Genomic DNA, 16,061 nt, shown 5'->3' with positions numbered 1-16,061 from the left:
GACACAATTGGTCTATGATCAGGCACTTGTTGATCCTAAAGATAAAATTGCAATGCTTCTTAAAGCTTTGCCTAAAGAATACAGTCAAATTGTAAATGTGATTAAAGAAAAGGATCCTATTCCAATTTTTAAAAATGTCATCAATTCTCTTCAAGAGGAAGAGAAGAATACTCCAAAAGACAACCAGGTGTTTTGGGAGGTTATGTAGTCATCAATTCAAGAAGAAAGTGGACTCAATGCGGTAGGACCAATCACGTATACAAAATTGTTTCAAGGTCAAGAAATGTAGTCATTGTGGATGAACAGGGCATCCACCTTTTATGTGCTACCACAAAGAAAACAAGATAAAAGACAAAACAGAAAGCAAAAGTAAATGTTGTTGAAGAAGAAACCGTTGGAGTCACTGAATTTTTCTATGAAGATGATGGTGCCAAAATACTTTAAATGTGCAAGCATAGGATTTACTTGAGACCATGTACTGATGTATCCAATCGAACCATGCTAATGAAACCACTTGAGGTCCACCATGATTAATCATGTGAACCTTTATAGAGAGGGATTGTATGCCCCTATAAGGAAAGAATGAGAAAACTTGAATGGAAGGAATGGTTGCCTTTTAAATTTTGATCATCCTCACCCTCACATATTTACTATGGAAATGAAAGATCACAAGGGATTTATCCACATTATGGGCCAATGGTTGTGGCTTCCCTTGAACTCATGGCTCTCTTGCATGATACGTTTCAATGTTACACCACTAACTTTCCAATGCCATCATGTAATGATGGAATCAATACGCCCTAGTTATTACTCTTGTTCTTGGTTGGTGTCTCCACTCAAGGCAAGAAGAGATCATACCATATTGGTGCAAATAGCTTGCCTACTTAAAAATATATATATAACCCAAAAAGCCAAAGAAAATTGCAAATAGCTACCTAGCTCAACCCATATGGGCAATCCAAGCTTGACGTCATCCCCACCCCAGAGTGAAAACGTGGGCACTCTTGGTCTTGGGTTCTATTGTCAAAACATCTCTTATTCTATGTGGTAACTTTTAAAAAACAATCCATGGTTCAAGATTCTATAAAACGAATAGTTTTTCTCCATATTTTGATATTCAAATGTTTGGATTGGGGGAAGTATTACCATGAACTTTAGGTTTACTAATTCGGTGAAGTTTCAAAAGATACTTAAGGAATACACGATTTGAAATTGTGGTTTTATGATATCCATATACTTATTGTGATTTGGAGCAAGGGCAATTGGTTACTAACATTGTTTTAAACAAAAATAATAATTTGATTCTATATTTAGCCCAATTATGAAACGTGAAGCATTTAGCCAATCACACTCACAAGAATTTTGTGGCATGTATAGAATAACATGCACTCCACACTAAATGGCACAGTGTGCTTGAGATAGGAAAAAGGCTGGGAAATGTTTGGGCCTTTACATTTAGCAATTTGGAGTATTCAACTCTCCTCGTCGGATAGATCTTTAAGGTCTCCTGGGATAGTTCCCTAAGACGTTAAAATATTATTATTATTCCTCGTCTTTAGGATATGTAAACTGGGGTGGAACCGAATGTGAATTCAGGTTGTAATTAAACATTGGCCCTAGATCATAAATATTATTGTGAGAATCAAAGGCCCTCGTTCTTACCATTATGCTTGTGCTGCTTCATGATATCCTAGTGCCAAACCTATTGACGTGGCCGTAGATACTATTGAACAAAAGTAAACTCGAACTCCAAGTCAAGTCAGGTTAACAAGTTCTAAGTTTCACTTCAAGCCCCAAGATGCACAAGGGCCTTTAATCCCAAGTGAACCCCATCAGGAGGGGCTATAAACAATACAAAACAGATGATGCCTTTCAGGCTCCTACTTTGCAATAAGGCCAACGAAAGGCTTTCAAGCTCTTTTTGAAATCCCAATAACTACCTAGATTTCGATTATTCGCCCTTCCCTTGACCCTGCCAAAAAAGGCTATACATACTTATGGTACACAATCATATGGCAACACTTGAGTAGAATGTATCAGTGGAACCGCGATCAACCATGCAAAATTGCAGTTTAAGTAACCTTGATTGGTTTGGCATCGAGCAAAACCCAACAGCACAAGTTTCATATTTTCCTTAACTAGAACTACAATTACTAAATCGTGGCTCACTAAATAGATAAATTGCTGTTTACGAGGGCCCTTATTGTCTAGAAAGCATAGTTGCAATGCGTGTCTGAGAACCTCTGTTTGGGCTTACAATTCCATTGCTTCAAAATTTAGAAATGCCAACCGTGTGAAAGAGAAGAAAACATAAGTAAAAATATTAAAACTAAGCTCAGTTTTTTCACAGTTCAGTTCTACAAAAATCATAAGTAGGAATTGTACATGCTTGAAAAAACCATTTTCCTGAAGATGCTACAAACATGTAATTTAGGAACATTTGAAACCTGCCTGAAGTTTCAAGCTCTCAAAGTCACAGAACCTGAAACAATTCAAGGTTTCTCCCAAATTATTTCCTCTAGATTGTCTATGCCACATTTCACGAATGTGGAGACTGTTACATCAAAGCAAATAACATAACCAATGGACTTGTCCTCTGGTTCAATTTGAATACAGCGAGCATCTAACAAGCGGGTGGCCACTTAACATTTCAAAACCGATAGCGAAGAAACTAGAGCACAATTCAAAGAGCTTTTTGAAAATAAAAATGAATTTAGATTTAAAAGCAACCTAGAAACTTTATATTTTTTTCCATTTCTTTTTTAAAAAAGATACTACAGACGCCAAACCTGGAGTCATGCCCCAAAAATCAAAATTTTGCCATTCAATTTGAAGAGACTCACCACTTTCACGTGTCCACAGCACAAACCTTGGCTTCACCTTCCTCTTCATGTTAAAAAGAAAACCATGTAAACTCAAATTCTAAGCCACATATAGACTATGTACAATTTCTACTTAAAATGGAAGTTGGCGCTCTTGAAAACCGCAGGCTTCAAACTAAGGGGGTCCATAGAGCTACACAAGTGACAACTTTCCAAACACACCAGTGAACATGTAAGCGTGTCAGTACAAGCTTTTGATAAGAACGACATGATACATTTCTCCCAGAATTAAGCATCCGTGGCACCAAGAGAAGTACAGACCTTATTAACCTCGTGGTATTCCGAGGCCAAACAACATAAACTTTGTTGACTTGACTCAATAAAACCTTAGCAGAAAAATTGAAAAGACTACAAATGATTGTCCAATTTCGAGTCTACTCCTGAGGCACCTCAAACAACTAAGAACCCTAACCCTCTCCCACGCCACACCATTGTACCTGTGGTCGCGACAGGATATATATGCTTGCAGGAGTCAAATGGAAAAAGAGGAAAAATTGGCCGAGTCCCATTAGCCTTTTGAGACCTTCAAGCCACCCCAAAAGTTTCATACATGTGACAAAGACTGATTCATGATATGTTTACTGCAAATCTATTGGCCATATATTAACATCAGAGTCAAAACCCCTGCTTGAGTAATCTCTTCAAAAACAGACACAGATTAAGTAAATGGAGCGGACCCATTTCAAGAAATTGTTACTCCGTTACCTTCCTCATACTATGGTACATTTACAGCAATGCACGAAACTCCGGATTTTATCCAGTGCTCGGGAGCAACTAAACCACTTGATAACTGTCCACTAGAAGTTGACGACTACCGCTGTACTTCAACGTACCCTTACCACTGGAAGGTACAACTGCTAGCACCTAAACAGCAAGATACTAAATTCAGACCGGGGAAAACGTTCGTATGTAAATGCACATCATAAGAACTTCAGAGCTCTTCCAAGTACCTTGATGTCGCAGTAAATTGTTGACGCCGTGAACTTGACATCTATAGGAAAGAAAGCGGTAGAGTCTGCAGCTGGTACCACAAATTCCATAGATCCACTGGAAACAAGAACAACATACTTTCAGACATTAATACAATCAAGCAACCAGAAACAATTAAAAACACCCAGACTAGTAATTAAATAAACTAGCACTCAACTAACGCACCTTCTATTGGTATCATCAATCAATTCTTTACTCCACTCCAGAATCGACTTCCGGGAATCATACCTGCAGTGAACAAGGAGGAAAGCCTTACAGAGAGTTTGAGTACAAGAAACTTGGACAATGAGGGCCTGGAAGATAAGTAAACTTTCTACCTCCAATCACCATCCACTTGATTCACAACTGGGGAATCTCGTAAGGCTGGTAAGGGTATGCTCACAACCACATTTTGCAGGTCAAATGCTCTTGAAGCTTCATATTCTATATTAACTATAGATTCCCTTCCAGAAATTGAAGGCCAACAATTGACTGAAGATCAGAAAACACCAACACACTCCATTTAGATAAAGTGAGGAAACGGAAGACGTGTCTTAATTGAAAGCTAATGTTACTGCCTTGAAAGTATATACCCAAATAACAAAGGGAGCCTAAAGCCATCCATGCATGTCTTCAGTGTCTTCATAAAAAGCTAATGTTACGGCATTGAAAGTATATACCCAGATGACAAAGGCAGCCTAAAGCCATCCATGCATGTCTTCAGTGTCTTCATTGAAAGCCAATGTTACGGCCTTGAAACTATATAGCCAGATGACAAAGGCAGCCTAAAGCCTTCCTCAATTTGCAAGTAAGATAATGTACCCAGCCTGACCAGATTCTCATAACCCAGCACAGAAGTCAACAAGTACTCACTATTAAGAGGTACCAGAGATTCCTGTTTGCTTTGTAGTCGCCATTTTAAAATGCCTGAAGGAGTGCCAGCTTGGAAGGACTTTGTCAAATCTCTGAGTGCTAGAATGTTCTCATCTAAGTACAGCTTCTTGTCAATCAGAGGATGAGTCTTAAATTGGAAATTCTGATTGCTGCCATTCTCAATCTGAAAAAGAGAGTAAGTTATTGAGATGAAAATCTGCCTCCACATTCAAAAAAGCGCTGGTTGCTGAAAGTAAAATGGAATATAACTCCATACCTGCACCTGAAGTTGAGTATCATCCTGGTTTTGTATTAACAAGGACATTGTGCCCCTCACTTCAAAGCTCTCTAGGCCCCCATCCTTCTTCAAGATGACTGCTAGGTTCTCTTCAAGGGCAATGACGATAGGATCAAGAGCAACTGCTGAAGGCTTTGAAGGTCCAGAATTTGGCAAAACGTCATCCACATACATTTCACCTTCTGCTTTCAAGGATTGCAAAATTTGATTAGTTTTCTGACCCTTGCCTAGCTGCATTCCGAGACCTTTTGCGGGAGTCGGCAACGAAGATGTCCTTGCTGCCAAAATAAACCTTTTTTCTAAGAGGTCTGTCTTTCATGTTTACCTTCATTTTTAATATAAAAGCAGCCACCTTTTGGTTTGTAAGCATCAAGATCAATTGAGGATCCAAAGCCAGAGTTGCTACCGAAGCCTCCCCCTCCTGAAGAGCTGAGATCACTAAAACCATTTGAGTCGAACCTCAGAGGTCCACTTGTTGTGCTTGGAATGAATGTGCCTTTATCCATTTTAAGCCTCTCTAGCTGGCAGGGAAAAACACAGCTTTTATCTTTCGTAGTAAGCAGTATCCAAAGATATTATTATGCAGATTATCAAAACACTTCATCACCTTGATTTTGTCAATCTCGCTAGCTTTGCGCTTCATGATGTCTTTAGTTTCATTTATTTTGCTTTGTACAATCATATTGTGGAGTCTCTCTTCATGACTTTCCATCTCAATGTACTGCTTTACATCAGTAACCGTAACATTCTCCTTGTGGCCAAGTGAAATGGCTTCATCGAAAGCAAATATCAGTTCAAATGCCACCTTGCAAATGCCATCTTCGTCTAGACTAGGGCAGTATTCAGGAACCTGAAGCCTTGTTAAAGAGATGAAACAATGCATAGGAGAGCAATGGAAGGACAAATGAACATACAACCAATCTCAACATTTTATCTGCTTCTCTTTTAATTACTTTTCCTTTATAAGGGTGTAAAATCAGACATTGTGGAACCTGCCAGATCATCGAGAGCTCGCTACTGCTGCCCACCTGCGCATGCCTAGCTTCATGCACCCCCCCCCCTCAGCCCGCTGCCTCTCCCCCCTACATCTTTGCCCCGCTGCCCTCCCCCGCGCTGCCTCTCATCCTGCGCCGTCCCCTGCCAGCCCCGCCCGCTGCCTGCCCGCGCTGCCTCCAGCCCGCCCGCTGCCCCCCCCCCCCCCCCCCCCCGCCTCGGTTTCTCCCCGTCAACCACTGCAGTTTGGCCTCCTCGGCATTGCTTCATTTTTTGGGGCAGTGTCTCCTGCGCCTGATTGCAGCGTCCGCCCGTCGACCTATTCTTACGACACAGCAGTAGACACAGATGGAGGCTCCAGCTTCGCCACAGAGGGACTCGCCAGAAGCCCCCTCGCCCGACCCCGCTGAGCCCACCATTAGACTTGCTCTATCACCGACAGAGCAAGCGAGCCTAGCCGCTGAGGTAGAGCGTTTGCAGGCGACTTCGGTCATCTGCAAAATTCTCGGCACCCGTCCTAGCAGAGGAGAACTGCGAGACCTTCTCCAGGCCCGCCTTCTCGCAGAGGTGGGCAAGATCTTGGATGTCCAGATTCTCGGGCGGGGGTACGATCAGATCGAGTTCGAGACCTCCGAGATGGCTTCCAAGGTCATAGCTATGAGTCCACTGGCCATCCGAGCATCACGCGCCCACTTTCGACAGTGGCGACATGGTTTTGACCCGACTTCGGATGTGCTAGTAGAGGAGACAGACATCCCCATCTCGGTCTGCTTTCCGGGTTTACAAAGGGAGTACCTACCACTTCTTTCCAAGATTGGCTCCGCCATCGGGACTGTCCTGGAGACACCTCATACGGCAGCATCAGTAGCTGCCAAGGCAGATAGCATCCCCTCAGTTCGAGTTTTGGTCAGAGATACCCACACGCTCCCGAAGGTCATCCTTCTGCCTCAGGTGAGTGGGGGTTGGTTTAGACAGAGTGTGGAGTACTCAGGCCTCCCGAACCAGTGCTTCATTTGCACATAGATGGGCCACCTAGCGAAGGCCTGTCCACGGAGGAGGCCACGACCTGCACCTCAGCCTCAGCCCTAGCCTGCCAAGGCTGGGCCGCAGCCACAGTCAGCGGCACAGCCCACAGATTCAGAGCCACCCTCCGAGCCTGGGGCTCCAGCGGAGGAGGGGTGGCAGCAGGCCCGTGGCCGTCGACGCCAGGGGCCACAGCGACAGCCTGGCACTCAGAGTGGCCCTCAGGTGCCTACTCAGTAGCAATGGGTTCCCACGGGGAACCGCTTTGGTCCTCTTGAGCAGGAGGAGTCCCCTACGCCAGCCTCCACCTCCGCTTCACCCTCGACAGCCGCCCCCCCTTCAGAGTTCCCCTCCTCCTCATCATCCTCCCCCCCGCCCTCTGCTCCCATCGCCTCTCTACCTCGCCCCCTCTACCTCTGTCGCCCCACCCCGCTCCTCTTCCCCTCCCCCCCCCCCCCCCCCCCCCCCCCCCTCTTGCTCCAGTTCCACAGTCGACTCAAGAGACTGGTCCCTCGCCGGCGGCTAGGAGATCTCTTGGCAGCGCCTTTGCCACGAGTCGCCTAGCGAGAGAGGGTCAGCCCTTCTTGCGGTCCCCTCTGCAGATTCAGACATCTTCCCTTGCAACTATCCCTCGTGGTCTGACGAGCATTGACCTCCGACGCCGCTGGGATTTCTTCGACTACGGGTTCACTCGCTTTCTCGGCGATTCCGCAGTAGACCACGAGGCAGCCTGCTTCAGGGTCCATGCTTTGTTCCTCGCCGTTAGGGGGACAGAGGCCTTGGACTCAGCAGTTGGTTTCTCCTTCCCCCTTTGTGGTAGGGCCGAGACAGAGTGGTCCCTCGACTCAGTGTTGGGATGGTTGCATACACAGGTTCTTGAGTTCTCTCATCACATGGGAGAACTTGGAGTTACAGATTTGCTGCAGACTTTGTGGCCACTGGCCAAGTTTGCGGTGACACCCCCAGACTCAACAGGATGTAGGCACATTGTAGTGTACTTTTTTGTTGATACGCAGTGTTTGCCTTGCTATGTATACATTCATGAGGACTCATGGACAGAGGAGGTTGCTTTACGCACGGCTCGCTCTACTTGGGCTTGGGCTAGGCACTCACTGCAGTCTCGCCTATCTAGAGGACGCTCGGATGCGGATTACTCCCCATCCAAGCCAGCCTCGAAGATAGCCCGTCTTGCTGCTGCGGCAGCATCTCTTCTCTCTCGCTCCCCATGAGGATCGTCTCGTGGAACGTGCAGGGACTAGGTGGGCCCCAGTTTCAATGACAGCGGGGCCGATTGCGTCAGGAGCTTCAGCGTTGCCTTGTGGGAGGAGAGATTGATCTCCTTATGCTTCAGGAGCACCATCTGTCTGAGAGCCGCATTCGGCGATGTGGTCAGATTTTGCGTGGACGATATGATACCTTTTGGTCAGCTGCTTTTGGACCTGGAGGCATCCAGGGTGGGGTATGTATGACTATTGCGGACTCTTTGCAGCAGGCGATTGTGGGCAGAGGGATTATTGTGCCAGGCAGGGCTCAGTGGATTACTATGCAAGTCCAGGGTGGCCTTGTGGGCTTCCTGAACATCTATGCGCCCAATGTGGCGAGTGCTCGTGCAGAGTTTTGGTCACAGATTGTTAAGTCTTTGCCGCAGGCTGACCATTGGTGTGTAGGAGGGGACTTCAACATGTTGGAGGACCCTTCTGATAGGATTGGAAACAGTCGTGCTAATGTGCATGGAGTCGAGTTAGCAGCTTGGGAGAGGTTGTGTATGACTTTGAGGGTCTCGGATACATGGCATCACTCTGGCTTTGTGAGGCCTCCAGCCAGTCTTGCCTTCTCTAGATCGGACCGCAGAGTGGGAGGAGTGAATCTATCGCGGATAGATCGCTTCTACACTAGTGACCACTTCAGTGACTTGGGGGGATCAGTGGGCATCCTAGCACGGACATCCTTCTCGGACCATGCACCAGTGATCCTCACAGTGGCAGACAGGCAGAGGAGTGGGAGCACGATGCTTCGCATCCAAGAGCAGGTCTTGTTGGACTCAGCACTCAGAGAGAGGGTAGAGGCTCTCTGGACAAAGGGCATGGACAGCCAGGTTCTACCTGTAGACAGAGTGGCCTTAGGCCTAGCTCAGCTTAGCCACTTTTTTCTCCAGGAATCTCTGGCTCGCCGGGCTGCAGCAAGAGAGGAGGAGCGGCGTCTCAGACGAGGCATTGCTTCACTACAGAGGATGAAGGAGCAGCATCCAGACAATCCATGGTTGGAGGAGCAGTTACAGCAGGCTCGACAGGAGCTTGCTAGCACAGAGGAGAGGCGTCATGAGTTTGCCTTTCACCGACAGGCATCTCAGTGGACTCAGGTGGGTTACAGAGTGACAGGTGCTTTTTTTGAGACAGTGGGACCTCGGCACTCGCATGCCAAGGTCAATCAGTTGAGGAGACCCGATGGGTCAGTTGTTTGTGAGCCCGAGGATATGCGTGCAGTTGCTACTAACTTTTATCGTGAGTTACTGTCGGCTGAGCCCCAGTCAGAGTGGCAAGATGCATGCAGGGAGCAGGTTTGGGCACAGATGCCTTGTCTTGTGACTAAGGAGATGCGCCAGAGGCTAGAGATGCCACTTCAGCTTGAGGAGTTGCACACGGCTCTTAGGGCCCTCCCTCGTGGTAGTTGTCCAGGTGAGGATGGGCTGACTCCCAGCTTCTTCTTGGAGTACTGGGACCTGCTTGGCCCAGATCTTTGTAGTGCCTCACAGTACATTTTGCACACAAGAGTGATGCCGGATAGCATGAGTGAGGGCCTGATTTACCTCATTCCAAAGGAGGGTGGCTCCTTGGATGAGATTCGACGGTGGCGCCCCATCACCATCCTCAACTCAGCCTACAAGATTCTTGCCAAGGCTCTGAGTTTGAGGATTCAGCCACTTTTGGAGAGCCTTATACATGGGACTCAGACAGGTTTTGTCAAGGAACGCAGTATCCTTGACAACATCTTCACTTTCTGGGAGGCTTGTGCCCTGGCACGGCTCCGTGGGGAGGACCTTGTGATTCTTCTTCTCGATTTTGAGAAGGCATACGACAGAGTTGACTGGGACTTTCTAGAGGGCACTCTACGTAGGATGGGCTTCTCAGATACTTGGATCAGAGAGGTGTCAGCTTTGTACAGACAGGCTCACAGTCAGGTGCTTTTGGCAGGAGGTAGAGGTGAGCACTTCATGCTCACACGCTCGGTCAGACAAGGTTGTCCTCTTGCCCCCTTTCTCTTTCTGTTCTATGCGGAGGCGATGAGCAGATTTTTGGTGTCACAGCAGGTTGGTCTAAGGGGCTTAGCACTCCCTATTCGGGGAGATGAGCTACTGGACGTTGAGTTTGCCGATGACTCAGCCTTGTACTTAGAGGGCGAGGAGGCCAACCTACACAGATGTGAGCAGGCTTTGGAGACCTTCTGTTGTGCATCGGGCGCACTGATCAACTGGAGCAGGACAGTGGTTTTCTCGGTTGGCAGTGCTCCTATGCCAGATTGGATGCCAGGAGAGGGTTTCAGGTGGATTCCCACAGGGACTGCAGTTCCGTACTTGGGTTGTCAGGTTGGTTTGGACTTGTCCCCCGAGCAGCAGATTGCTCCTCTTCTCCTGTCCATCAGGAGAAAGCTGTTACATTGGAGCTCAGCACGACTTTCGCTGGAGGGTAGAGTAGTAGTTGCCAACCAGGTGTTGTTGGCGACTATGTGGTACATCACTTCTTGCTGGATCTTCTTGAGTTCTTGTATCAGCCAAGTAGAGAGGCTAATCAGGAACTTCCTTTGGTCAGGTCGTGACACTCAGATTGCCCGAGCGAAGGTGGCTTGGTCGGTCATCACACTTCCTTGTTCTCAGGGAGGGCTTGGGATCATTGATCCAGCACAGCAGAGCAGAGCCCTTCTTGGGAAGTTCGTAGTCAGAGGACTTCTTCCAGGAGAGGAGCCCTGGAAGGAGTTCTTGCTGCAGAGGCTTCGTGCCAGGGTGCCTCAGTCAGGAGGTCCCTGGCAACCTTCGACCAGATGGATCTTTACAGAGTTACGCGTTACGCCGAGTTGGTTTGAGCAGGAGACTGGAGGACCGCTTCGCTGTGAGTTTGCTTCGATCTTGGGAGCTCTTACGGCGTGGCCTAAAGCAGAGACAGCCGACGTGCACGGAGGAGCGCCTACGGCAGCCCCTCGTTTGGAACCCCATGGTTAGCACTCAGAGAGGCCACTTGGTTGGGAGTCGGCCTCATGTTTCTTGGGGTCCCATGGCAGTAGGTCCAACGCGCTCTCTAGGTGACTAGCTAGAGTTCACAGGTTTGTCAGAGGAGGTGCAGGGTTTCCAGCTACAGGGCATGAGAGGGGTGCAGAGCATGTGTCAGGACATCTCAGAGTCAGTTCCAGCTGAGTGGCTCACGCCTCTCGAGCCAGTAGCACCCCGGTGGATGGGAGCCTTCACACGACTGGAGGTTCTCATTTCAGTCAGGGCTTGCTCAGAGATTGTCCCAGCCCTATTCTTCGAGCTTCAGGGTGGGGGACGATTACAGCGAGTTGCAGTAGAGGCCCCGCAGGTAGCAGAGTGCTGTTTCCAAAGGATCCGAGTTGTGGGCATATGTGGGAGGACTTGCGTCATAGACCTTGACCCAGCAGCTCTTGAGACTGGACACTGGAGGCTATGAGCTTGGGAGTGTTGTCCACTGGCACGAGTACAGTGGGATCCTGGTGAGTGGCTATGGAGGGACCCCTTCTCTTCTGCAGACCACCCAGGAGTCCCCTTCTTTCAGAACACTGTTCGGCTTGGACGTCATATACTTGCAGCACAGAGAGAGCCCCGCCCCGCTGCAGGACGTCATTGGCAAGAGGAAGGCCTCACAGTCGAGTTCTTGGCAACCTTTTGGCAGAGGCTGTGGGACTCCAGACAGCCGAGGCGCGTCACTTTGTTTCAGTGGTTGGTTGCACACAGAGCCACAGCAGTAGGGAGCTGGCTTGTGCATAGTGGTCTCTCGGCCGCATGTGCAGCCTGTGACCAGTTGGTGGAGAGTCGGCGTCATTGTCTTTGGGACTGTCCCTCGGCCCAGCAGGTGTGGCTACGAGTTCTTCGCCTTATGCCTGCTCTCTCCACGGCTCGACAGTACACTTGGGGGGCAGCGGCTTGGTCTACCCTCACGAGCCCGGCACTTTAGTTTGAGCTATCTTCCACCAACAAGATGATAGTGATGCAAGGGGGACGACCTACACTCCAGCCTGCTACAGAGCTTACTCCACAGGAGTGGTGCAGTGAGAGAGAGGAGTGTTGGGAGCTCATCAGTGGCCTGACACTTTGGTTCATCTGGCGGGCCCGCTGTTTCCGCATCTTTGAGGCTCGCCCTGTGCCACCAGCAGAGACTGTTCGTGACTTTTGGCTAGAGCTGATCCATACTCTCAGAGGACAGCTTGAGGGACTACAGGGCAGCTCCGACCGCATGCGGGAGCGCCGCAAGGCTTTCCTTCGACTCTGGCGCCCTGGGCCTTTCTACACCATAGTCCAGGGGGTGCTCAGATGGCACTACTGTCCACCTGTGTGGCTCTTCCCTCCTCCCATCTCTTGATTTAGCCTCATTGTATATATGCTGTTTTTTCATTGGGAGAGTCTCCCGATCATGCTTGTTGTAGCCCTCTCTTGCAGAGGTGGTTGTAGCCTTATGGGCAGTTTTCATTAACTAATAGAAGAATCTTTTTCTCGGAAAAAAAAAATATCGGACATTGTGATAGCCTGCAAGTCAAAAGCATGTTTTCCTTTACATCAAAGGAGGCCTAGTTGTAGATGTGGAGTGAAAGAATGAGAAAGCCACAGAGAGAGAGAGAGAGAGAGAGAGAGAGAGAGAGAGAGAGAGAGAGAGAGAGAGAGACTACAGGCCTACGTAATGCCTAGGGGCGTTGTAATTTCTTTACGAAATACGAAAGGGTCTAAGCCCTCCTTGAGAGAGTTAAGAGAGAGAGAGATGGGGGCGGGGGGAAGAGAGAGAGGCCACAGGTATCAAACAGTTAGCCCTCCCTGACTGTGTCGCCATCACCCCAGTTTCCCCAAGTTCACTCTAGCTCTGTGCACAACCATAGCACCAACCCCCACGCGCTTTCCCTCCATCGCGCTGCAGCAGCCATCACTGCAGCCTGCAATTCTTATCCTATTGCTTGCTTCAGGTGACGCTCAGCCGTGTGTCGTTCCCATCTGGCTGCATGCTGCTGTAGCATATGCATGCCTGTGTAAGCAACTCACTCTCTCTCTCTCTCTCTGGATAGTTTCCTTAAAACTCTCTTCTTCTTCTTCTTTTCTCTCTCTCTCTCTCTCTCTCTCTCTCTCTCTCTCTCTCTCTCTCTCTCTCTCAGCCCCCCTCCAGCCTCCCCCTCACGCAGCCCCTCCCTCCCCCTCACGCAGCCCCTCCTCGCTCCCCATCACGCAGCCATCTCTCTCTCTCTCTCACGCAGACTCTCTCTCTCTCTCTCTCTCTCTCTCTCTCACACACACACACACACACACACGGATACATACCCACACACACACTACACACATACACGCATACATACACGTACTCCCTCTCTTCCCCTTCTCCCCTCTTCTTCACAATATGAAGAGAGGGTAGTTACGAAGACAATCATGTCTTTCCCCATCATCAAGACGCCGACATCGACAATGAAGACAACCTTCATGCTCACGACCAAGAGGCTTGCACAATTGGAGAAGGACATGAAAGAATGGCAGATGGAGAGAGAGATATGGAGGGAGGAGAAAGCCACCTTCATCAAGCTATGGAACGAAGAGAAGGAGGACATGAGAGCGGAAATCCAAAATCTCAAAGAGGAGAAGGAGAGAAGGGAACGGGAGAACGAGAAGGAGAGGGAGAGATGGAGGAAAGAGCAAGAAGAGATGAAGGCACAAATCGATCTCCTTCATGCTTCCATCACATCCCTCACCCCCGAGGAAGGAGAGATTAAAGAGGAGGCTAAGGAAGCCCTCAAGGAGGAGATCACCAAAGCCCTCACCGCAAGCATTGAGGACAAATTAGAGGCCACCAAAGAAGGATGGGTCGAAGTGGTCAAAAAGAACATCAAGAAGGTAGCAAGAGAGGAAGCCCAAAAAGATGAGGTACTCATCGTACACACAACCATCGAGGAGGAGAAGATGCGACAAGCTCGCCGTCTCAATGTGCGAGTGACCGGCATCAAAGAAGAAGAAGGGTCTACACCCGAGAGCGATGGGAAAGCTTTATGCAAGAAAGTGGGATACAAGGAAGAAGAGATCCCTTTCTCCAAAGTTTGGAGAGCCGGCAAAGATCCAAAGAAGAGAACTCTCATCCTCCAATTCGCCTCCGAGGAGTCTCGAACTTCTTTCCTTCGAAAGAGGGTCATCTTGAGAGGGCTAGAAGGCCCCCCGATTTATCTTGATGATGACCTCACAAAGATGCAACAAGATCACCGTCGCGCGTGCATGCCTAGAGTCCACCAAGCCCGCAAAGAAGGGAAGAAGGCAGTATATCGAGATGGTAGGGTTATCATTGATAGCAAGACCATCGCATAGGGACTCGCGGCCTGTGGGACACACAAGGAGATTCATGTCACGGTTTGGAATTGCAATGGAGACCTATGGACACACCCAGAGAGACTTGAGGAGGTGATGAGAGGTCGAGACATCATTCTACTTACAGAGACACACAAGAGCCCAGAAGAGAGGGTTACCACGGATACATGGATTCCAGTGGGAGTCTCTACATCGGGGATGTATGCGCCAGCACACCACTCACGGCTCAGGAGGAGTGGCCATACTCTTTAGACAGGGGCTTCACAGCAGACTACAGATTGTTACCCGGGACCCACAGGCCCGCTACATGTGGATTCGCCTCGAGCTCTCACGAGACAGGATCGTCTACATTGCCCTTTGCTACTTTGCTCCCACAGGCTCCAGATTCGCCCCTATTGAGCAGGAGTCACCGTACGCATGCCTCACGGAGGAGATTATGGAGTACTCCACACTGGGTGAAGTCTTCCTTATGGGAGACTTCAATGCTCATACGCGCAGTGAGCAGTGTGAGGCATATGACCACGAGGACCCAGAGGCACTACACACTCTAGATGAGGAGGCTACTATGAGAGATACAGCAGACAGAGCTCCAGTCACAGCCTACGGACGACATCTACTTCGACTTGGCTCCCAACACCGTCTCGTTATTTATAACGGGATGGTCCAGTGGCCCACCTCAGGGGGCCTGACTTATATGCCACATGGAGTTGCAGAGGGAGGGGGGAGTACAGTCGACTATATTCTGGGGCCCAGGGAGGCTACACACCTTATCACATCCTTCACCATTCCACCCATACCCATCGGAGCAGACCACACATACCTCTCTTTCTCCATCACCGGAGATACCATCCCACACAGCTCCAGAGCACACACTCCACACACCACCATCCATTTCACACATGAGCTAGCCTCTCTTTACTCGGCCGAGGTCGAGCATGGCCTATGCCTCCTCCACCCATCCACACCACTCTCAGTTCTCACATCACATATCTCTTCCGTTCTCCACACTTCAGCTATTAGCTCTTTTCCACACACCACTCACACAAGACGCACTCCCCCCCCCCGGGACTATGCCTCAGAACCGTTGGTATGATGATGAGTGCAGAGAGCTATACCGACACCTCCGTGCACGGCGAGCCTTAGGAGAGATCACACAAAGAGAGGCCAGACGGCATATGAAGACGCTGACACGCCAAAAGCGGCGAGCATTCGAAGAGGCACAGGAGCTTGAGCTATACCGCCTATTCATGAGCATGGATAGCGCGACGGCATGGCGCACCCTACGCGAGCCACGTCCGACTACAGCTATTGAGGATCCACAGATATGGCATGATTATGCAGAGCGACTTTATGAGGTGCCAGGGCAGCCTCCTATCCCACAGCCACACGAGCCACGCCCCACGTGCTCCTCCTTCTTTACAGCAGAGATGGTAGAGAGGGCCATACGCCGCATGCAGCACAGACGATCAGC

General features: G+C 49.1%; 1 protein-coding gene across 1 annotated transcript in view; it reads right to left on the bottom strand.

Moving 5' to 3' along the window:
- Positions 1-3,049: 3,049 nt before the first annotated feature.
- Positions 3,050-16,061, bottom strand: part of LOC147431020 (clathrin adaptor complexes medium subunit family protein) — a 64,302-nt gene continuing 51,290 nt past the window's right edge. The window contains exons 4-11 of the mRNA XM_086493531.1: positions 5,630-5,872; positions 5,375-5,543; positions 5,002-5,300; positions 4,725-4,908; positions 4,190-4,343; positions 4,038-4,100; positions 3,833-3,929; positions 3,050-3,746 (exon numbers count right to left, since the gene is read on the bottom strand). Coding sequence (XP_086349657.1) covers positions 3,657-3,746; positions 3,833-3,929; positions 4,038-4,100; positions 4,190-4,343; positions 4,725-4,908; positions 5,002-5,300; positions 5,375-5,543; positions 5,630-5,872 — 1,299 coding nt within the window. The 3' untranslated portion in view covers positions 3,050-3,656. The remainder of the gene's footprint in view (positions 3,747-3,832; positions 3,930-4,037; positions 4,101-4,189; positions 4,344-4,724; positions 4,909-5,001; positions 5,301-5,374; positions 5,544-5,629; positions 5,873-16,061) is intronic.

This window comes from Adiantum capillus-veneris, chromosome 21 (genome assembly GCF_014529385.1).
Source record: "Adiantum capillus-veneris isolate H3 chromosome 21, ASM1452938v2, whole genome shotgun sequence".
NCBI lineage: Eukaryota > Viridiplantae > Streptophyta > Polypodiopsida > Polypodiales > Pteridaceae > Adiantum > Adiantum capillus-veneris.
This window is presented reverse-complemented; position numbering and strand designations above follow the sequence as displayed.